Below are 22,423 nucleotides of genomic sequence, written 5' to 3' on the forward strand. Positions count from 1 at the left end.
ACAATTTATATCTACACAGCACGTCTCAGTAAACCGCAGTTTTCACTGGGTGCTACATTTGCACTACTATTTCTTTTCAGAGGCACTTGAAAACTTCATTGTGCTCTTATTGAAAAGGAGGAAAGCCAAGATGAATTTGTCTGTACACCCACAATTTCCTTACCATGCCAGCCTAACAGCCTGTGGCCCAGATGGATCACTGTGTTAGCTGCTAAGTGCCTGCCACCTGTTTGCACTTTGTACTATTCTTATGAAAGCAGGCATGCAGCACTAATTTGGTGTCCCAGTTTGGAATGGGCTGTGTTTGACTGCAGTGCCCTAAGAAAGCCTAAGGTCTACACCCAAAGATGTCAGGGGCTGAGTATTCATCATCTCCCGGGCTTGTCTGCCATTGTCAGTTCATTTTCTCAAATAATGGTTAAACACAAGACGTTCTGTTGCCACGTCTGCTTTAAAACTATAAAGCAGGAGGCCAAACCAGATTTCTATTCAAGGGCAAATTCATTCTTTTCTTCCTGTCATGGAAATGCATAAGGCTGTGAAACTTACTCTAAAGGTTGTTCTGTGACAATAATAAAAAAGACTGAAAAACTAGATCTGGCTCTGGGCACAGCCAGACCCTCCCTGCCACCTACACAGGTGTGTATTTCTGAGCTCAGAGAGTCCCTTTGAATAGAAACTCTTTCGGCCCGGTACTTTGTTTGGAATCTCTTCCTTGGAATGTCATAGCCATATCCAGAAACAAAAATGCCACATGTTTCCCTTTCAGTTGTCACTTTTGTGGACAACTCTCTAGAGAATTCAACAAAATAGGAAGCTAAGAATAAAGCCATTTCCTTTCCCTTTACTTTTATGAAGCCAACAGAAAAGTGAACTTCAAAATAGTCAGCAAGTAATGTTCTTATACAGAAAAAAAAGCTTTTGTTATTTTTGCCCAGGGAATTGTCTGAAATGATTAGCCAAGAAGCTTTGTTTCTGACTTTGCCATTAGAAATGAGTGTGTTTTGTAACCCTTTCAGGCTAATAAGGGGATTCCTGTCTTTTTACAAGGAACAGCAAGGGCTTAAGCTACCTTTTTGCTTGGTGTGGGGTTTCTGTGATGAACAGAATGTCACCTGTATGTATTGGAATGCTTTGTGCCTCCTGCTGAATCAGAGCAGACCTCTCGCATTGTAGCCATGCAGCTGCCCAGAGCTCTGCTGCTCACTGTGGGCTTCCTGCAGCTCCTCGATCCCTTGTGACCTGCACACATGCACCTTAACTGGGAGCAGGTATCCGCCAAACTAGCCCTGCACTGCATTCTGACCAAACACGAGTGCTTGTGTTTCTGCAGCTGTGGTGACGCGTGCACTTTTCACTTTATATTAACTTGCCTTTCAGCAAAAGAAAACAGTGTTTTCAGTTGTTGAGGAATTGTGCAATATGATTTCATTAGCTACAGCAGAATACAACTCTTTGTTCATTCTCAGTAGTTAAAGTCATAAACTTGAAAACTCGATACTCATTTATTCTGGAGTAGTTGCTTTTGAGACTACTGTTAATTCTGATGACTTTTCTATGTTTAACTTTTCCCTTTAGTTTGCTGGTACTGATTCTCAGTCTAAAAAGTATAAAAGACCAGCAAAAGCCTACAAAACCACATCTGCTCTGTGCTGCTGCACTTTGTACAGGGGGTGTCTGTAAAACTCCCTGTTGGCCAGATCTCCTGCAATCTCTCTTCGAATGTAAACCAACCCACCTCTTTCAAGACAGCTGCATGGGAATATTTGAGTTGTAAACGCAAAGATCAGAATAAATTCATGTGCAGACTGGTCTACATCTCTGTGAGAGGTCTGCCCTGTGGGGGACTGGTGTCAGCGATCAGCTGAGCTCTTGGAACATTGAAGCTGTGTTGAATTAGTTCACCTCCTGTAGCCATTGATAGTATTTTATTTAACATTATGTATGCAATACACATTAATACCCAGATGGGCTGCAGTGATGTAATTCATGTGTGTTTTACAGCACAGCTGGTAGTGTTGTTAACATTGAATACTGTGTGTCTGGGCAGGCCAGGCCTCACAGACACTGACCATGTGCTGAAGTGCCTGGAGCTCACTTCTTCTGGATCAATTCCCATCTGCTTGTAGCCTCATATACGACTTGGACTGACAGCACCCTTCCCACTGACCTCGTGGGTGACAGAGCGATGGCTCGGGAATTGGATGGGATGCATGTGGATATTTATTTTCCTTGAGATCAGCACTTTCATGTCATCAGCATTCATATCATGTCTTCTTTTTCTGTTTCAAAAAGACAACCCAGTTTCATTAGTATTGAACAGAGGGTGCTTTGAACTGATATTGCCATGGGACTGCTGTGTATCAGAATACAAAGGGTTAGTCTCAGCAGGAGCAGACCAACTCCACCCGCAGGCAAGATGGATTTCAAATAACACTGCTAGTTTTGTGTGGTTGTGATTGTTGTACTCTTTTTCCAGCTATGTTTTTGTGCGATTTACTCACTTGAAAAATCTTTTTTTCTCACGTGTCAATTTTTTTTTACATATATGCATTTCAGTAACTGACTCTTTTATAACAATCGTCACTGTTTGAGAAAGTTCTCTTTTTAGTTTTTTTTAAACGCTTGGTCATTTAATGTATTTTCCTGTATGATTCTAGTCTTTATTGTTCATCTAGAAAAAAATCACTTATATGACAAATAAATATAAGCTCAAAGTAATTTGTTTAAAAACGTGCCGCTTGTGTCTTTTTTTTTTACCAATAAAAGGGAATATTTAGTACTGCGCTCATTTTTGCCCTGAGCACGGCCAGTAACACCGCAAGAACACCCCCATGCTTGTGGTGAGCTCCCTCTTCTGGTTAACAGGCGCAACTGCAAGGTGTAAAATGGGCTCAGCGACGTCCCAGCTCACTCAAGTACACCTGTCCGTTTAGCCTGTGAAAAGGGTTTTAATTTCAAGACCCATTCAAGTTGATCATTTTTTCTAGTTTCCGACACAAAGGTTACATCTGTAATGTAGATATTTTTGCAATGAGTTAGTTAGCTGGTGTGTGGGGAGTGTTCTGGCGCACTATGGCTGCCTTCGCATCATCCAGGTGGGGCCGCACACTGGTGGTGGTGGAGGGGAGTCCCCATTACCTGTAAAGCGCTTTGAGTGGAGTGTCCAGAAAAGCGCTATATAAGTGTAAGCAATTATTATTATTAGTTACATTTATACATCTAGTAATTCTTAAAACACATTGTAATGTTCACTAAATACAGTAAATACAGAGAAACCAAACCCAAACCTTCCTCCGAAGACAGGAAATCATGAGGGTCCTTCTTTCTAGTGGGCTTGGAGGAACACCATAAACTGAAGTGAGAGCTCACGGCAAATAAAAATAAGAATCTGCCCCTTTTGCCCACCGGAGGGCAGCCTTGCACAATTTATACACCTTCTAACACTATGGAGGAGTTCATGAAGTTCGGTGCTCAAAGCGTGGGCGACAGGGCGGTTGAGCTGCGAGCGCTTATTTCTGGGGTCCTGAGCTCCGTTCTCGACTGGAATGTAGTATGTGCGGCGTCTTGCATGTTCTTCTCGTGTTCAACAGGATTTTTTCACCCGTGTGCTGCCCGGTGAACTCCCATTGTGTGCTGGAGTTCACTCCCAGGCTAATCGCTGTCTATATGCACACTGTATGCGCTTGTGCGGGTGTGAGGCATTGGAGAAACCCGTCTGCCACGGGGACACAAGAACACATTTCAGCCACAGGATCAAGGTTCCTTCTTACCAAAACCTGTCTATAAAGAGACAGAGTCCTTTTAGTCCCTGAGGTTGCTTAAAACTGAAAGCGGGATCATTTGAAAGAGTAACACCGGAGACTGTCAAAGAGCATCTGAGACACTATTTACTATAGTGCCTTGTGCTTACTGGTCGGGTGTCGGGTACTACCGGGGACGGAGTCTACAGTGCTGCTCTCCATAGCTGGCAACCCACTGGAGCTCAGCAGGTGTGAGCCTGCTCAGTACCTGGATGTGAGACCTCCTGGGAAAAACTAAGGTTGCTGCTGGAAGAGGTGTTAGTGGGCTCAGCAGGGGGCGCTCACCCTGCGGTCTGTGTGGGTCCTAATGCCCCAGTATAGTGACGGGGACACTATACTGTAAACAGGCGCCGTCCTTCGGATGAGACGTAAAACCGAGGTCCTGACTCTCTGTGGTAATTAAAAATCCCAGGGCGTTCCTCGGAAAGAGTAGGGGTGTAACCCCAGCGTCCTGGCCAAATTTCCCATTGCCCCTTACCAATCATGGCCTCCTAATAATCCCCATCTCTGAACTGGTTTCATCACTCTGCTCTCCTCCCCACTGAGAGCTGGTGTGTGGGGAGAGTACTGGTGCATCATCCAGGTGGGGCTGCACACTGGTGGGGGTGGAGGGGATCCCCATTACCTGTAAAGCGCTTTGAGTGGAGTGTCCAGAAAAGTGCTATATAAGTGTAAGCAATTATTATTATTAATAATAAACTGCAGCCGGGAAACAAGACGTCATGCAGACCCCAGAACCCGATTAATACGCCCGAGTACTTGAAAACAAAGGCTGACTAAAAGGTTTTGCTTCTGAAATAACAAGTTTACATAAGGGTAGTTATCGGACATTTCCTGATCCTGTAAGCTACTTAGAAATCACAGACGGGTTCCAAAACCTTTCCAAAACCAGACTTGTGGAAAAACAAGGAGCCCCCTGGTGCCTGCCATTTAAAGATACTCAGATTAAACCTAAATACATATTTGTAAATTGGTGAGACAAAATCATGCAATATTAATGCATTATGAATGTTATGAAAATATAACACATTATTCTCAGTACCAACACTGTAACATTAATGAAGCTGTTGAATCAATCAAGAGGAAGATGACATCTCACTATACTGATCATGACCGGCTTCTGCAACACTGATTTTACTCCGGTGCTTTCATACTACAGTGAAACCAGTGCTATCCGTATTTGTGCTGGAAGGACGCCACTCTACTTAAAGCAACAGTCTTGTTTTCTGTTCATTAAAACAGTGACAGAGATCTTAGAATGCTGTATTTAGGAGGGGTTTAGTATGAATCGTTACATAAACGCAAAGCACCGAATCGTAAATAAAATGTTACAATGAGAATCATTCACAGGAAATGCGGATCGCATTCGCCTATGTGCATCTTAAAGGATTTGGGATTAGGATTTCAAATCAAAGCTTTCTTTTGTGGCCGTGACATCATGACATCAGTCCTCAGAACGAGGAAAGCTGTTGCCACGGTGACCTTAAAGCCCGATACCGGTTGTCGACGTCATCGTCGTGTCGGCGAGGGGGCGTGGCCGCCCTGGCGGCGCCGCGCCCCCCTGCGCTCCAATCAGGAAGTGAAACTGAGGAAAATACAGCCCGGGATGAGAGGGTAGGAGACGGAGATCCGCGTCAGCGAAGAGCCTGACAGAGCTGCCGGTACGCCGTGCAAACACATAGGCAGCAAGAATGATCATCAAGGAGTTGTAAGTACAAGCCCCAGCGTCTGTGGGGATTCAGGGAATTGTTCACGGGGAAATTTGTGTTCGCGGCTTCAGTGCTAAACTTGACTTTGATTCCGTCCGCTGTTCCCGTGTAGGCGGGTTGTGTGCTTGCGGGGAGGTTGCAAACGTGATGATTTTTCATTGTAATATTAATATCATTCATAATACTCTTTTTGTTATTATTAGTAATAATAATAATAGACAGCCGGCGTGTTTTCGCTTGTGTCTGGCCGCTCGGCGAGGCGGAGGTGAGCTGGAATGAATGAATTTCTGTAGCGGCCCTGGTTAGGAAGGGAACGTGTCTCCTGTTTAACCTGGCTCGTATATTTGAATACTGAGTCTGAGCCCAGCTGTCAGGACAAGCCCTCTGGGTGCCCTTTAGAGCAGGACCGAGAGCTCAGCCTGCGGGGGCTCCGGTGTGGTCGGTCAGCCGCGCTCGGGGCGGACACGCGTGGATCTGCTGGGGGCTGGTCCTGCTCTTCCTGTGGGGTAACCGAGTCCAGTGGGGCTGTTTGTTTGCCCCAGGGACAATGTTATTGTAGTCACGGCGCTTTAGGAACAGTCAAAATATCCCTTTACATTACAGGTCACTTGTCTGTTTTAGCCATAATTTAGAAAAAACAAAGCACAGTCGCTGCTTTATCGCTGTTCTGTAAGTCAGCGGGGGATTTGTCCTTCTCGTTCTACTGTTTAGGTTATATAATAATTCTGCTAGCAGGAATCTGTCCTTGAACTTCATTTTAACATTCAGCAAACACAAGTCACTGATGGTGCCGCGATTCCGTGGAGTTGGCAGGTCCGAGCGCGACGGGACGCCCGGCCGGCGTCTGTCCGGCTCTGATCCTACCGGCACCGCCGGCGTGTGGCCGTGCTGGACACGGTGCCTGTTGTGCTTGAGACTCCAGAAACAGGTGACCCAAAACAAGGCACCAGAATCTCCTCTAAAAGCTAGAATTATTCCCTAACCGAACTCTTTCTGTAAAAAACACCTCACTGAACGTGGTTACTTCAGAATGAAGTATTGAGAATGAGGTCCCAGTCCCAATTTTTTCTTTCAGTGGCTCAGACACAGGCTCTGAGGCAACAGCCAGTCTTTCCACAGCGTGTGAGAAAATGCCCTTGTGTTAAGAGCAGAGCAGCGTCTGCTCTGAAGGCAGGAGTGCTCTGTAGGCCTCCCGCCTCCCACCGTCTCTCTCCTCTCTCTTAACTCCAGTGGTGTGCTGCGTTAGATTCACTGATGCACACACTGTCCAAAAGTCAACCCTCTTATAATCATTGACGTTTATTACTGTAGCACCTTTTTAAAAAAAAAAAAAACCCTAATGTGCTACAGGAGGCCAGTGCTGCCCTGTCCTTCCTGCTCCCCAGAGGACAGCAGCTGAGGAAGATGAGATGAGGAAGGCCCCGGCCCGAGGTGACATTTGAGACAGAGGACACAGGACACAGGGCCCCGCTGCCACTCGATACATGGGGCAGTTCACTTGACCCCTGTGGACGTCTGTAGTGTTCATGTAAAATTACATGCCTCTTAAAAAGTAAATGAAGTGAACGTGCAGGATTTAAGAACCCCATAACAAATGACAATTAGAAATGTTGGATAACAGAGTCCGCTCTGTCCAGCTTGTTAGAGTGCTGCTCGTGTCTCGAAGGGCAGATCTCATCCACCTGCGCCTCATAGGCTCCCACAGTTCCACGGGCACTGCCTCTCGATTTGCTTTTGTACTTGTTTATACAAGATATAAGTCCGTGTTTCAGTGTTGAGCCGGCCTGCCCGTTGCGTTGCCTCTGTCAGGACCTGTCTGGAATTGGATGGCGCTTAGGAGGCTATAAGGTGACCTCTCAAGACTCAGGCAAGGCAGTTCAGTTGCTTTTGACCCGTCTACCTCGAGGCTCCTAAATAACTCATGAGGCACCTGCAGCTGACTGCACCTCCTACAAGCTGTGTTGGAAAAGGCCTTGACTGTACTGTAGGCCGGCAGAACCAACAAAACGGGTCGTGTTTTAGAGAGAGGTCACTTTATTAGCCCTGTACAATTTCTTGCATTAGGAATTCGTCTTTTCGCAGACCCCAGCTTGCTCTCCATGAGACACACAGACAGGGAGAGAAGCTGGGGGTCAGAGCGCAGGGTCAGCCATTTATAAGGCTCCCCTGGAGCAGCTGGGGCTAAGGGCCTTGCTCAGGGGGGCCAACGTAGTAGGACTCCTCTGCCGGCTGCTGGATTCGAACCGGCAACCTCCCAGCCACAGGCGCAGATCCTGAGCCACCGAGTCAGCGCTCCACCCCCATTTTTTTTTAAGCGGTGGCTCAGGATCTGCGCCTGTGGACCTGCTGGGTGTAAAAATGAAGGCCGAAGGAAAAGGACTTTCATTTGTTAAACACATTTAAGAAACTGGGAAAAAAAACAGAAAGAGAAAAGAGGCTGTTCACCAGGGCGTTTCTTTCCCGTGTCCTGGAGAATCAGGTTCCACACCCCTGGAGCGCTTCTGAGTGCAGAGCGTCTCCGCCTCCCAGCCTGGTCTTTACTTTTTCACCTGCCCTGGGAGGAGAAGGAGTCGCCGCTCCCCTAGTTCATGTTTGTGGCACCAGAAAATGTAATATCATGATCGTATCCGTTTTTCTGTTCATTTCAATTCCCGTCACGTCTTTGAAGGACCCGAGAACAAAGTTTGAGGTTGTTGGGAGTGTCTGTATCCAGCTGCAGATAGACGTGTTGGCAGTTGGCATGAGTTGAAGCTGGGCTGTAATTGGAGGAATTTTAACGTGACAAAGTATTGCCTCCAAGATAGGATAGCAATCCCCATAGCAGTAGGTTTGAACTTACTTGAGTAAGTTTGAATGTTACAAGTTAATTTTAAAAGTCATTTGTCAGCATTAGTTGGATTGTTCTGACTCCTTTCAAAAGTCGAGTGCCGGCATGTTTGTTAAGAACTGAATTAGAATCCAAAATGTGGGTGTGACTGGGCTCTGCGTATGGTGGTGGATATTCCGGTGATGTAGCTGAGCTCGGCACGGGCGGCGTGATTGGGGTCCTGCAGGAAAATAAGAATGATGTGTTTGACCATGTCGCAGGGCAGCTGGCCTCTTCCTGCGTATTGTCCTGGGTTAGAGCCAGAACTCCTGGCGGGAGAAGCTGGCGATTCCCCAAGGACGCAGGAAGGGAAACTAGCGGGACAATCTAGCCGTGGTCTGTACAGATGCATACGAGCTTGGCTGAGGTGTGCTCTCATTCTGTACTTCAGCAGCTGGCTGCAGTCTGGCCGTGATACTGGTCTGTTGGTCTGGACTCGGGATCAGTCAGCTAGTGATTCCTCCCTCTTTTGTGTCCAGGCTGCCTGGCCCGTCTGTGTTGATTTCTGTGTGGTTTCACTTTCCTCTCACTGCCTACGCCTGTCAACCCACTGGGATAATGAGCTGTGTCCGTCTGCCCGAGCAGGCTGCTAATCTTATTTAAGCCCAATGCTCTTACTGACACAGGTGAAGGGCCTGCAACACGCTGGCCGACCCAGTTTCCCCCTCAGGTGAGTACGAGCTGTACTCCCTGACAGAGCGATACAAGTGAGACCGGTTTGGACGTTTTTGAAGCTGGTGAATTCCTCAGCCCACGTAGCAGGGACTGGAGGAAGAGAGAAAGCTTTCTTTTTTTTCTTTTGATCAGAGGTCATTTGTTCCAGACAGGTTCTGAGCAACGCAGGGGGGGGGGGCAAACTACCCTTCTTGACACACTAAAACTCATTCATCATCCAGTTGTTTGTTTTAAGGGTTCTTGACAGTGAGTTGTACTAGTTCCACACCCTTTTTTGATGAATCTCTTCCTGTACTATGTCCTGATTGCGCCCGTAGTGAAGGCTGGGCTTGGGGTGATACACTCTCGGGCGTCGGTCGTGTCCGCAGGGCCCCGTGTGTTCACTTTCTTTGACTAGTTTCAGCTCATAAGTGTGAATTAGCTTCCGCAATGATCCTTAGCATGTCTGGAAGAGCTGATGCTGACTGAGAGTTCCTGCTCCAGTGATTTAACTGTACACGCCTTGCCTGGCCCTTGCTGTGCTCCGTGCTCCTGTTACCCTAGCAGCACGTATTAAACAGGAGGCATTGTCACTGAGGCGCTGCTGATACAGCAGGCAGCCGGCGTCTCTTGTTACATTTATTACTGTATTAATAAAATATTTAGATCCTGTACGAAGAAGGAGAATGGATGAGGTTTGAATTGCCTTTTACATTGAAGCGCTGGGAGCCATTTAGCCTGCAGCTGCAGGGACAGACAGCAGTGTGAGAAAATTGCTGGGGGGGTGATGTCCTCTTAGCAAGAGTCTCTAAGTGTTTTAAAGCAATGCCATTTGGGAAGAAAGGGAAGATATAACTTTGAGGATAATAGTGTTCTTTTTTTCTAATAGTACAGTAAGGCTGGTGTAAAGTTTAGAGTACTGTGGGGAGCCAAACCTTATCATCTTCCAAAAATATTTCTTGCTCAGTGCTGAAGCTTTTCCATCTTGACAAATTGGCCAAGCACATTTGAAAGGTTTTAGGAGAGCATTGTAGTATTGCAGTCACACAGAGCTTGATGTGTCGCACCTGGGGGTGTGTGTTGATGTGGACAGTCTGGCTGGGAGATGCCAGGGGTGTTTGAGGTTGGTTTCTTTAGTCCTGCTCCCTATGTTTAGGGTCATATAGTAAAACTGGGACTTTCCAGTTGATTAATGGTAAGTGGTCTCCACCGCGGGTGCCAGGGGAAAAATCTGTAGGGGGGCGTCTGAAATTCTACTACCCAAGTGAAATCTCGCAACCATGCCACCGATTAGTGCTTCATGATAGAAGATAACGACGAGCCGTCTGGTATTTAGCGATGTAGTACAGTTTCACGTTCATCAGCCCTCTCGCGATTATTAGTGCCTGGAGCGACAAAATACCACGTGCGCTCATTTGTGCAGCTACATCGATGGTAACGAGGTTCTGAATCGTTAAGAAAAAATAGGTGTTAAACCAACAGGAAGCACGAACGTCTATAACTACAGTTATATAACGATTGTAAGTATAAGGATAAACTACTGCAAGGAATCAGTCCACCTGAGCAAACAAGACCGTAATAATGTCGACACCCAGTAACGTAGACACTGTGTAATAGGTGCCGGTCCTGGACTGTTAATTCGGGGTTAGTGTAGTTATCTGAAGTACAACTATTTTGTAGGGCGCAAGTTAAGTAAGCGCAAGTGTTCAAAAAGCCTTTTGTCCAAAACCGAGGGGGCGGGGCAGTTCAGTTGAGGGGACGAAGCCCCCTTTTGCCCCCCCCGTGGCGCCGGGTCTGGTCCACCGTCAGGATTTTTTTAGTGAATCACAACTTCTCTCTACGTTGCCAGAATAACTGGATTTATGTTTCCAGATGGTCCTCCCAGTATCAAGAGAGACGACGGGCTGGACACGTTAGCCCACAGATCCGTTTCCAACCGCAGGAAAGCGCCGGCTGCCAGGCAGCAGGGCAGCTGAGCTAGGAACGGCTGCTACGTCACAGCATGGGTGTGGTTATTTAAATAGACTCCCCGCCTCTCCTGCCGCTGAGCGAGGGAGGAGTCAGGCTCACGTGAAGCTCATTTTGCCTGCTGACAAAAAGAGAACTTCCTCAGGGCTCTTATATTAGCACTTGCCTATAAAATAACCTTGCTTGTGCGCTGTAATAATCCACCTTTGATTCAGGTCTTTGTGTGGGGGCCAGGTATGACATTATTAGTGTTCCTTCGGTGTTGCTCTTCATATCAACACCATTTATTTATAGATTCACAAGTTTTCTGTCCACAATGCCACCTTTCAATTAATGCCACAGTTTTTTCTGTAAGGTTGTAAGGTTTAAAAATAACCTTGCATTAAGAAGCAGATGGATAAAAAGGACCTTGTTGTTTTGGTGCTTCTGGGTGTAGCATGGTCTTGGTGTCATGTGGTGGGTAGTTAACTGGTGTTGCTGTGTCACAGATGATGACACTTCTACAGTCACAGCCACAGTTTCTCTTACAGTGTCAACATGAAGCTCTCCTACCTGCCAGCCCTTATCAACAAACATGAAATTAAAATGTGCAGATGGATAAATATGAGACGCGCACTGTCAGCTGAGTGAGCCGAGTCTCTTAGAGATGCTGCAGCAATTTAAGGCTGGAGCCTTGCTGTTAATACAGTGCGATACAGTGATTATATTTGCATCCTAAACCTGTTCTTTCCCATCGTGCACCAGCTGCTTGTCTTCAACATGATCCTGACTTTTGAAGTTCTGCCTTGCGAAAATCACACCATGTAGCACTACATTGGCAGGTGAGTGGCTGTTTCACACCCTGGGGTAGTGCTACACTCTCTCTGGCACAGAGGTGATGTCAGAGCCTTCCTGTGACGTGTCGCTGTCGATGTGGAACTTCTCTCCATGGTCATGGAGAGCTTTGCTGCTGGATTTGTCACAATTGCTATTATACACTAGTTTTAGCTAAACCCAGCTACTTTCTCAGCACTCTGCAGAATCTTTTTTTCTTGCCAAAGCTGCCAAAATGGATATCTTTTTACGAAATACATTTATTGCAAGAGATTTAGCAGGTATGTGTGCGTCTGTGTGTGCATTGCTGCAGGGAGCTGCTGGGCGGTTATTCTTTCAGGCGGGGATGTGGTGATGTCTGTGTGACTCGGCTGCATTTGTACAACTCCAACACAGCAGCCTCTGCAGAAGTGGAAGCAGGTTTCTGCTGATTCCCAGTGACGGCCAGAGATCAGGGAGGCAGCTGGTGGGCTGCTCTCCGCGAGGCCTGTGCGCTTAGAGTAGGACATCCTTGCTCTGCCCTGCCCATTTTAGGACTGAGATGACTACTTGGGTACCAGGTGTGTGGGCAGCAGAATTGCATTTGATAAAACTGGGCTCCTTGCTGCTCAGAGACGTAACTCCCTCACTGATTACTCTACTAGGCATCTGCAGGCCCCAGGTACAGCTTGAGCAGGTTGGGGTGTGCACCTTCAGGTTTCTGAAGTGCAGGGTTTCCATTTCTTCTTCCATTAGGGTGGCCTTCAGCTGAGGCTGAGATGAGTGCAGTGGTTTGTGGACTTGAACTGCACATCCCACTAATAGCACCAGTTGTCAGGAGGATGGAGATCTGTGTTGTGTCCAAGGAAGATGGTGGAAGTTGTATTTATACTCCTCGTGCCTGCTTCACTTTGTCTGCTGCTGTTGACCAGCCTTGCGTTTGCACAACACTTGTGACCCTTAACTCTCCTCTGCGTTTTCAATTAAACTGGATGTCATAGGATGCCTTGAACACGATGTTGCTTTCCAGCACCTTGGTTGATCAGGCGGAACAGATCAGCCCACTCCAAGAAGACAAGCCCTTTCTTGGCACTGCGCAGGCTGCAGGACCACCGTGAAATTATTTGCTTCCTACGGTTTTCATCTTGGGAACATTAGTTGGACATAATTCTCAAGAGAGGTCTTAGCATTCTCACCATGGCCTGGGCATGTGCTGCATTTTCAAAAACGAATTTGCTGTTCTTTGCTCTGAACCTGACTTTATCAGGTGTATTTGAAACATCTGCCAACCTTTTGACAGGTTTATTAAGGGCTCGGCTGCCTCTTGGACTCTCTGGAGTGCCAAAAAGCGGGTTTGTGCTTTCTGTGAAGTCATGGTTGTAACATTCTGTCCTTCCTTCTCTTCCAGCCGGGTGATCCTGCCAGTTTCTGTGGAGGAGGTGAGTACTCCCTTGGGGCTTCTCAGCAATGTGTGTCAGCCTCAGAAGCTTGTCGCCAAGTGTCGAGTGTTGTTTTTCTGGGTGCTCTCTCTTAAAATGAAGTTTTCTCCATATTGGAATACTTTTAGAAAAAAAAAAGTAAAATGCAGTGTTCCTGCTATGATTACCTTGTTAATCTTAATCAACAATTTTTTTAAATGAAATGTGCTCACATCAATTGGAATCTGTACAAAGCCCCTCCTTGGTAGTGCATCAGCTCGAAAAATCAATAGACAACTTTAACCTGCTAATTATACAGGAATCCCTGCAACTGGGACACACCTTCGTGTCTCTGTATTTGGCATTCAGACTTCCCTTAGCAATAAGCTGCACAGGCAGGCTTGGAGATCATCTTGCCTTTTCAATTAAACGTCCTTCTTCTTTTTCATTCTTTACGGTGAGGTACTGTCACATGTTTGAGCTGCAGCTTTGAGACTTCCAGTGTGGGTTTAGTTTAGAGAGATTAATGACTGGGAGTGAGTGAAACATCAGGGATTTGTTGGGGTTGTCTGTACAGAGTCCACAACTAGCACAAGCACATGAGAACAGCTCACTTTCAATAGTGTAGCCTCTGTCTGAAGACTGTGACAATCGGCATACTCAACAAGGCCATAATACTCTGGAATCTTGGGGCACATGACGCTTGCTTTAATTGTGAAGGAACTGTACTTTCTCTAGGGATGTGCTTGTTGTGTTGTGGGGAAGTCTGTGATCACATACAGAATTTTCCTACAGAATAGTGGGCTTTGGTTGCCTCTGTAACACAGTTCCTGCACTCTTATGGTTAAACCACCCAGTTTAGAAACTCACCTTAGGGTTTAGGAAGGTGGTCTAAAGAACCTTTAGGGTTCATTTTTTAAAAGGTTTGCATAGATGTAAAGCAGTAGAAAGTCTGTGCTGTTTTATCTTTTGTCTCTTTGAAAACCGACACGTGAGTCTTATCAGTCTGATGAGAATTTTTCCAAATTTGAAAGAGAAGGTGGACCCTAGTCATCCACTGTATCTCATTTAGGTTCAGCACAAGGATATGACTGAACAACTCATTAAAAGTCAATGTCATCATGATACTAGGAAACCTCATGCAGGATTCTGATTCCTATAGTCTTGCACGCTTAAAACCGAGAGTGATGCGATGTGTGGGCACAGCTGGGCGGAAAACCATTGCGCAGTTTAATTACAGCTTAAAAACCAGCTCTGAACCATAATTCTGCAATAACAGATGTTTCGAGAATGTCTTGTGAACCATCTCTGAAAAAAACAACATCTCTTTATTTACAGTTTCATCCTTTAGAAAACTGTTTACAGTTGATTGTTGAGTGCTCTCAGTTGGTTATTTTGAGTCTCCGTTATAATTAATAGCGAGACTTTTAAGGTCTTTTGTGTGGTCATAATTTTTGGGGCAGTATTTGTACAATTCAATGACATCTACAGTAGGTCAGGACAAAGATGATTGCAGGGGCAGATTAAATTGCATGGATTCACAGTGACAGTGTCTTAATGGAGGGTGTTTGTAAAGCATAAATGAAGACTGCATTGCTGTTGTCCTTGTGAGCCTTTGACAAGTCAGGGTCTTAACTGGGCTTTGCCAAGGTTAGATTTCTGTTTTTTTTCTTTCTTTTTTAGGAACGGGCTTTCGGAGTGTTTAATTAGTGAGGAAGCTAACTCTCACTTCTGATCAAGACTGTCGATTCTGTGAGCCTGTGTGCAGAGCTGTGCTCAGTCAGGTATCACACAGTCTCATCAGTGAGTCCTGAATTATTCACTCACCGCTTGTGTGCATCTAATGAAAGTCGTTACAGTGCTCTAATAGAGTGAGATTAGAACTCAGATGTGTGACAGCTGAACAGGTGTGCTTAAATCTTTAATTTCTGAGACTTTATTCTTGCAGTAATTGCCTTTATTTGTGAGCGATTAGCGTGTTGGCAGAGCTGGAATCAATAAGCAGTCATTAGTTTCTCTCACATCCTGTGTAGCTCACAGACAGGCCTTTTTCATGTGACTTGTAAACTGACAATTGCACTTTATCGCAGTGAGGCTTCCCGGCCTTCTTGTTGGCGCAGAGCTGCTCGCATGTGTCCTGCCCTGTGGCAATGCTGCCTGGCTTTCTGCAGCCGGCACTTGCACTCATTCGAGGCCTTGGCATTCATCAGCCCCTTGACTTGGAGGGAAGCCTTGAGCGAAGTTTATCGTTGCTCTTTGCACAGTTCTGTGTTATCATCTTTTCTTTTTGGAACTATTTTCCATTAAACAAGCAGTGCTTTATTTTCGCAGTGAATGCGAGAAGTCATTCAGAAGCTGGAGGGTTGAGGTAGTCATGCTGTGGCACTGACAGGCGTGACATGGTCTTTCCAAACGCCACCCATGAGCTGCTCGTTTTCAGATCCAAAGAAACGGGCTTGTTTTCCAGCCGTAAGCCAGATCTTCATTGATCTGTGTGTTTGTGATGGAAGTGTCCTTGAACTCTGGTTTCCCCTCGCTCTGGTGGCTCTTGCCTCAGTACTGTCGCTCATCAGAGCCCGGAGGAGAGCAGGAGAGCCGGCGAGCACTGGAGGAGCAGACTGTCCAAGGAATCCTGGGAATACCTGGCTAACGACTTAGCCCATACTGACACCACAGTTGGGATCAATCGGTTCGCATAAGAGATAAGATCACTTTGTTGGCCATATACAATTTCTTGTATTGGGGCTTGTCTTGTCAGATACCCCAACTTGCTCTCACACAGATGAGACACACAGATAGGAAGCTGGGGGTCAGAACGCAGGGTCAGCCTTTTATACAGTGCCCCTGGAGCAGCTGGGTTTAAGGGCCTTGCTCAGGGGCCCAACGGAGTAGGATTCCTCTGCCGGCCACGGGATACGAACCGGCAACCTTCCAGCCACAGGCTCAGATCCTGAGCCACAGAGCCACCACTCCACACCATCATCACCAGCTGATCTTCTTCATTGCTGCATGGACTTGGCACGATTAGACTGTCGGCTGAGTTTTTTTTTTTTAGGAACAACTGGAAAAAATGATTTTCACCAAACTGGATGAGCACGTCTCATGAGTCACTGCGTGATGTGGCGGCTCTGCCTGCTCACCACACAAAGGCCTCTCACTCCTCAGCTCAACCAGCTCTTCTGGTGGCTGGAGATGGAGAGTGTTGCCACTCCGGTTCCTGGCTCTCCGTTCTGGAGCCTGTTCAGCCTGTTCTTCCAGAGTCCAGAAACAATTGGGAGGAAATGCTATACTTCTCCCTTGCTAGTCCGGTTCTGTCAGGGAAGCATATTGTGTGAGATCTGCAAGTCTTTTGTTGAGGCAAGCTCTTTAATTTAACATCAGAAGTCATGGAACTGTGACAGTTGTGCTGAATCTTCTCTGTCACAGCAGACTGATGTACTGGAAGCTCACAGTGCTGCTCCCACCCCCAACCACAGAGAGATCAAAGGATTTTGAGAAAGTGGCCATCTTTCCTTTGGGAAAACTAAATTTCCTCTTCAAAGCAGCCCTGCTTCCATATCTAAGCACAGAGTATCAGGGTCTTGTTTCAGAGGTGAAGTGTGGACGTCGGCTTTTCGGAAACCTGACTGCAGCCATTTAATTTATTCTCCTGTATTGTTGCTTTTGTGCGGCTGAGGAAATAAAGACACATTTACATAAAAGGGACATTTCAGGCATTCCACTGGAAATCAGTGCTTGCTTCTGAAATTGCCAATGCTTTATTTTTATTAAATATGTTGTTTTGGTCTTTGATTTAGCTCGGGAGTAATGTTTTTTAGATCTTGTGAGGAATTTAGGAAATGTGGTGACATTTTGGGAGTTCTCTTTTCCTTTGCATATAGATGTTGGTCACAGCTTTGGCTGAACAGATAGGTTTAGCCCACTGAAGGGGTGTAGCAGCTCTGTCATGCATCTGTGCAGCTTTCAGCTGACGCTGGGTCAGAGCAGGGTTCTCTCTGCACTCGAGGTGCTCTCACCCCCTGTTGCGTCGTCCGCAGGCTTGTCTTCCCCCGAGAAGCAGCTCTTTCATCCTTCTTTACTCAAAACAAGCGAGGGGTCTGGGGGTTCTCCCGCAGCACGCCTGTGGAGTGGGGTCGTGAAGAGGTGAGGTTGTGCGGTCTTGCAGGGCAGCTGTTTTAGGACCAGTCTGACCAATAAAGTAAGCTGCTCTTTCCCGCGTGGGAAAACTGTGGGGAGGAGTGGTTTGTGAGTAAGCAGTTAGTGGGTAGACCGCTTCACCTGAGTGCTCAGCTTCGGGGCTGCTTCTGGAAATCAAATCGGAGTCGTCAGATCCCACACTCCTTCTCATTCTGTCAATACAAGTCAATAAAGCCTGTCTCTCCACCTCCCCCCCGCCCCTCTGTCTCCTGGTCGGAGGAAAGGTGACTCGCCGACAGACGTTCTATAAATAAAGTGGAAGCTTCCTGCTTTATCCACGGAGGATTGAAGTTTGTAGTCCAGGGAGCAAAAATAACCCCTCTGCTGCACTGAGGATCGGAGCGCGCAAGGGACTGGGGTGGTGACCGTGCCCTGGGAGACGGGGACTGGGGTGGTGACCGTGCACTGGGAGACGGGGACTGGGGTGGTGACTGCGCCCAGGGAGACAGAGACTGGGGTGGTGACTGCGAGCGCATCCTGGGAGATGGGGACTGGGGTGGTGACTGCGAGCGCGTCCTGGGAGATGGGGACTGGGGTGATGACTGCGAGCGCATCCTGGGAGACGGGGACTGGGAATGTGAGTGCGAGCGCGCCCAGGGAGACGGGGACTGGGGTGGTGACTGCGAGCATGGTGATGGCAGAAAGGTGGGGGTTGGGCAGGGAGAGAGTGTGACACCGTGTGAGAGTGGATTTAAGAGTGTTAATCTGGGATGGATGCCAGAGGTCACAGCTCAGACTGTTAGAAAGCAAAGTCCTGGCGTGGGCGGTGGAGAGGGAAGAGAGCATGTGGCCCCTTGCCTCTGCTTTGTCGGGACAAGGTGTCTTCTCCAGGCTTCCTCATTCTGAGGAAGAGCTCTTGCAGTTTTTACTTAATATCTGTGCAAATCAGGATAAAGCTCTGTCCTCTCAACTCAATCAAGAATTTAAGAAGGATTTTCCACATGGCAAGATTAAACTGGATTTTTCTTCGTGCTTTCTCTCTTGCTCTGCTGTCTTGCCTTAAAGACGTTGGAGTAAACACAAGCCCTACTGAACGCAAGCTGGAATAGTCACAAACATGCTCTATCATCCTCATGACATTTTACTTGGGAGAACAAATAAAAAAAGTTCTCAGAAAAATGCAAGTTCTCAGAGACCCACAAGCATGCATCTGAAAACCTCATTTTTAGTTTTTTGGTTTCATCAGTTCTCCCCAAAGATATCCAGTCTGCTCAGTGTACTTGTACAGTGTAACTCTTCCACCCGCTGGTGTCTGCTCCGCTCTGCTGTCCTCTGAGCATCCTGGCGTGAGGGCGCACTGAGCTCGCGCTGCTCCTCCAGCCTAGCCCTCCGCCTGAAGCCGCGGCCGAGCTCCCGGCGCATCATTGCTCTGCAAGTCCAGCGCGCGGAAGAGCAACACCAAGACCGCGGGCCCTGCTGCTCCCTCTCCCACACTCCCCGCTGTCTGGCGCCTGCACCTGCCGATGCAGACCGCAGCAGTAGGCTGTTTTCAACGTCTCTCTCCGGAACTCTCCATTCGCCAGAAACGTTGTACCAGTGAGAAGTGTTTGTTTTTTCCTGGCTTTTTATATCTGGTTGGTGTGGAAGAGCTCTGCAAGTTGATTCCGGATACAGCTGTGTTTTATTTGCTAAACTAGGTATGGTTTGCGGGAACAAAGGTCTTTATCTTATTATTTACTCCCTGTTTTTGAAAAACAAATGAAAGCCAAACTGACACAGCTCTTCCTCACAGTTTAGGACCAACTAAGGCCACTGGTGTTGCTGTTGAACACTGCAGATGTGATCAACTCTGCTGTGGTGATGCTCGCTGCCGTGTTTCGGGACTATACTCTCCCAGCACCCAACTGCGGCTTCCTTAAAATTTGTTCAGTAACTTTCCTGGTTTCCTGTATGTTAATCCCTGGTCTTGTCTTTGTCTGGGCTTCATTCCAGCTGGTCGTGTAATTTCTTAGCCTACCTAATAATTATAACCATTCAAACTGTTTTTATTTTTTTTACAAAATTTTGGCAGTTTTGGCGTCGCCTCTATACCTCATGATCCAGTCCTGCAGCTGGGAGGTATTTAGACAGGTACTGGGGAACATCAGTTTATTATGTAATATGAGGCTGAAAAGAGCTGTTTGTTTAATCCTTTGGCTAGAAAACACCTTCTGTTTGGCTGCTTACTAAAGCTAAAGTCAGAGGGCAGAGAGCAGTTTAAGAGGCTCTAATCAAGCCAGTACTTTAAATAAAGGGATCAATTAGCTGAAGCTCATTTGGCTGGAGAACCAGAAGCAGTCTTTTGGCTGGAGAACTCTGGAACTGGGTTCGAAACCCATTTGGCTGAGCAGAAAACACCCAGAGCTTGTTGAGGATCAGTGTGTTACCAGCCCAGTGACTTTTTATTAAGGAATTAAGGAAAGAACACAACTTGACTGGCTCTGCTGACAGGGTTACATAACAGCTGTGTTGGAAGCTCTGCTGTAAGTACAGGTTATCCTGCGGCACGAGCAAGAGACAGGCTGCCTGGTCAGATCAATGCCCAGATCACCACCCTTTGAAATGAACACGAGAATGGTTACAAAGGAGAGAAGTCCATTCGGCCCATCAAGCTTATTTGGTTTATTTCAGCAGCTAATTGATTGAAAACCCTGACTCAGGCTTTGCTTGTAGGAAGCCAGGTCCAGTGACTGAGCTGGCACTGTGTGACAGTGATTAACCAGCAGGCAGGGGACAGTGGTTTGAAAATGAGATGTGGAGCAGCTTCAGAAATCATTTACTTCTCTGATCACAGCCATTGCAGCCTGCGGTGCATGAGCTTGGTCTCTAGGAGGGCGCGCTGTGGGCTGGCTCTGTCTGGCTGTGGCATTCAGACTGAAATGTGTGCTTGTCATTAGGAGATGGGGCCCCACACATGTGGGCCCGTTGCACTGTACTTTTTGGGGAAATCCCACCCAGTTGTTATTCTGGAGAAGCAGATTCTACTGCTGGCCCATGAAGATCCTGCTGGATGGGCTGCATGCTAGCAGAAGCTCTGAAGCGGAGTCTGCTCAGGACTGATGGAGTGTACCGTCACGGTCCAGCAGTCCGGCTAGGACACAGCTCATCTTTTTCTTATACTAATAATATAATTGAAGGAGTTTTGCTGTAAATGCCAGTTCTTTGGGCTAAGAAGCATATGCAGAATAAGCAAGCTATTGTACAACATTGACTCTTAGGAAGGTTTGGTTTTGGTGAAAGCTGGCTCTTCACTGGCAAACTCTGACATTGCCTGTTTAAGGCTGTGATCAGGACTGTCCAACTTGGGACTCACGGTTGCTCAAGTACTGTACCTCTTTGCCTCTGTGAAAAGGTCAAGTATCTAGGAAAACTAGACAAACTAATATAGTTTCTTTGCGTTTCAGCATTGGTGCTGTGGTTAGTATACAGTATTTGTATGATTATGAGTCTGTAACTCTGCTCCTGCAACTACGAAAGAAAGGATCTGGTTGTGGAAATGTGTCTGTGTCCCTGAATGTGTCTTAATGGAGAGTTCTGCTGGCTTGAAAGGTTGTAGCATGTGCGCCTATTGCAGATCCCTTTAGCAGGAAACTGTCTCTCTATACGACGTATAAAGTCAGACTTGTACAGTAGGTGCAAGGCTGAGGTGTCCAGTCTCCAGGATGGAGGAACAGTATTAGAATTGTCACCTTTCTGCCCAGCTGCAGGCTGAACAGGGCCAAACAGCTCCTCCAAGTGCAGGACCGTGATCTGTGCTCCTGGGTAACCTGTTCTCTTTCTCCACACTCCACAGTACCAGGTGGGCCAGCTGTACTCGGTGGCCGAGGCCAGTAAGAATGAGACCGGGGGCGGCGAGGGCGTGGAGGTGCTGAAGAACGAGCCGTACGAGAAGGATGGGGAGAAAGGACAGTACACCCACAAGATCTACCACCTGCAGAGGTTAGTGTGGCCAGAATCAGACAGAGTGCTGTGCCTGCGGCATACTGTACTCCCTCTCATTGACACGGAGAGGCACCAGCCTGCTGCCAGTCAGGGGCCAGGGTGGCAGTAAGGAGTGAAATTGGTTCCAGCTGCTTTCTTGCTGGGAGGTGGTGGTGTCATGTTTACATTTTGTACAGGCTACAGTTTCTCCGGCATGAAATATTGTCTTAGTATCCTGTGCCATTTTCTGAATTATTTTCTGCTTTTGTATCATTCATCTGACTATTTTCCAATCAAAGCCTTTTGGTTGAATGGCTAGTGAAAGGGCTGGTGACTGCCCATCTCGAGGAGCAGTGAAACTGCAGATGATGACCGTACAGCAGGGCAGCTGTTGATTCAGGATGGTCTGAGCAGCCGTTCCCTGTGCAGGTCTGGTGGTGAGATCTGGAGACCACGGACGAGTGATTTAGAGAGGATTTGGCTGCCGTGGGCTTGCAGATCCCTTATCTTTGAAGAGTTTGACAGTGTCTCTCTCTTTTTCCTTAGTAAAGTCCCTAAATTTGTAAGGATGCTGGCCCCGGATTCTGCACTCAACATCCATGAGAAAGCCTGGAATGCCTACCCCTACTGCCGCACCGGTGAGTCTCCATTCCTGCCTTTTACAGCAATCTGGGAAGCCAGTTACCGAGCTATTATTTGTGTTAGACCCATACAGGGTTCTTCTTTAGGTCTTTTACTGTATAGTTGATAATTCAAAATATTCACTTCAATAGCTACCTCTCCACCTAGGAGTCCGAGTGGAATTACAAGAGGTTAATTAAATAATAAGTTCATTATTATTTCATTAAATGGTCTCATACTCTCTTTACCTCTTGAGCATGGACATCTGTGAAAAGCAACTACACAGTGGAAACATGTACAGGACATCAGAAAGGACAATCGTGAATGAACTTGTCAATTCATGCCCATCCATCAATTAATGAACAAATACATTTTATTTCATAAATGGAACGTTCCCCTTCAAAAATTAAATCTTGGAAATTTGTCTACGATTACATAAGAAAGGTCTTATGTAGAAAGCAATAAAAACATAAGAAAGCCATCGACTATTCTAGC

At 46.9% G+C, this 22,423-nt stretch overlaps 1 protein-coding gene across 1 annotated transcript in view; it reads left to right on the top strand.

The window, feature by feature from the left end:
* Positions 1–5,384: 5,384 nt before the first annotated feature.
* Positions 5,385–22,423, top strand: part of LOC148814442 (phosphatidylinositol transfer protein alpha isoform) — a 28,781-nt gene continuing 11,742 nt past the window's right edge. Inside the window, exons 1-4 of the mRNA XM_088906713.1 lie at positions 5,385–5,511; positions 13,201–13,231; positions 21,180–21,325; positions 21,854–21,945. Of these exons, the coding sequence (XP_088762839.1) occupies positions 5,495–5,511; positions 13,201–13,231; positions 21,180–21,325; positions 21,854–21,945 (286 nt within the window). The 5' untranslated portion in view covers positions 5,385–5,494. The remainder of the gene's footprint in view (positions 5,512–13,200; positions 13,232–21,179; positions 21,326–21,853; positions 21,946–22,423) is intronic.

The sequence above is a fragment of the Atractosteus spatula genome, chromosome 27 (assembly GCF_055471065.1).
Source record: "Atractosteus spatula isolate fAtrSpa1 chromosome 27, fAtrSpa1.hap1, whole genome shotgun sequence".
Lineage (NCBI taxonomy): Eukaryota > Metazoa > Chordata > Actinopteri > Semionotiformes > Lepisosteidae > Atractosteus > Atractosteus spatula.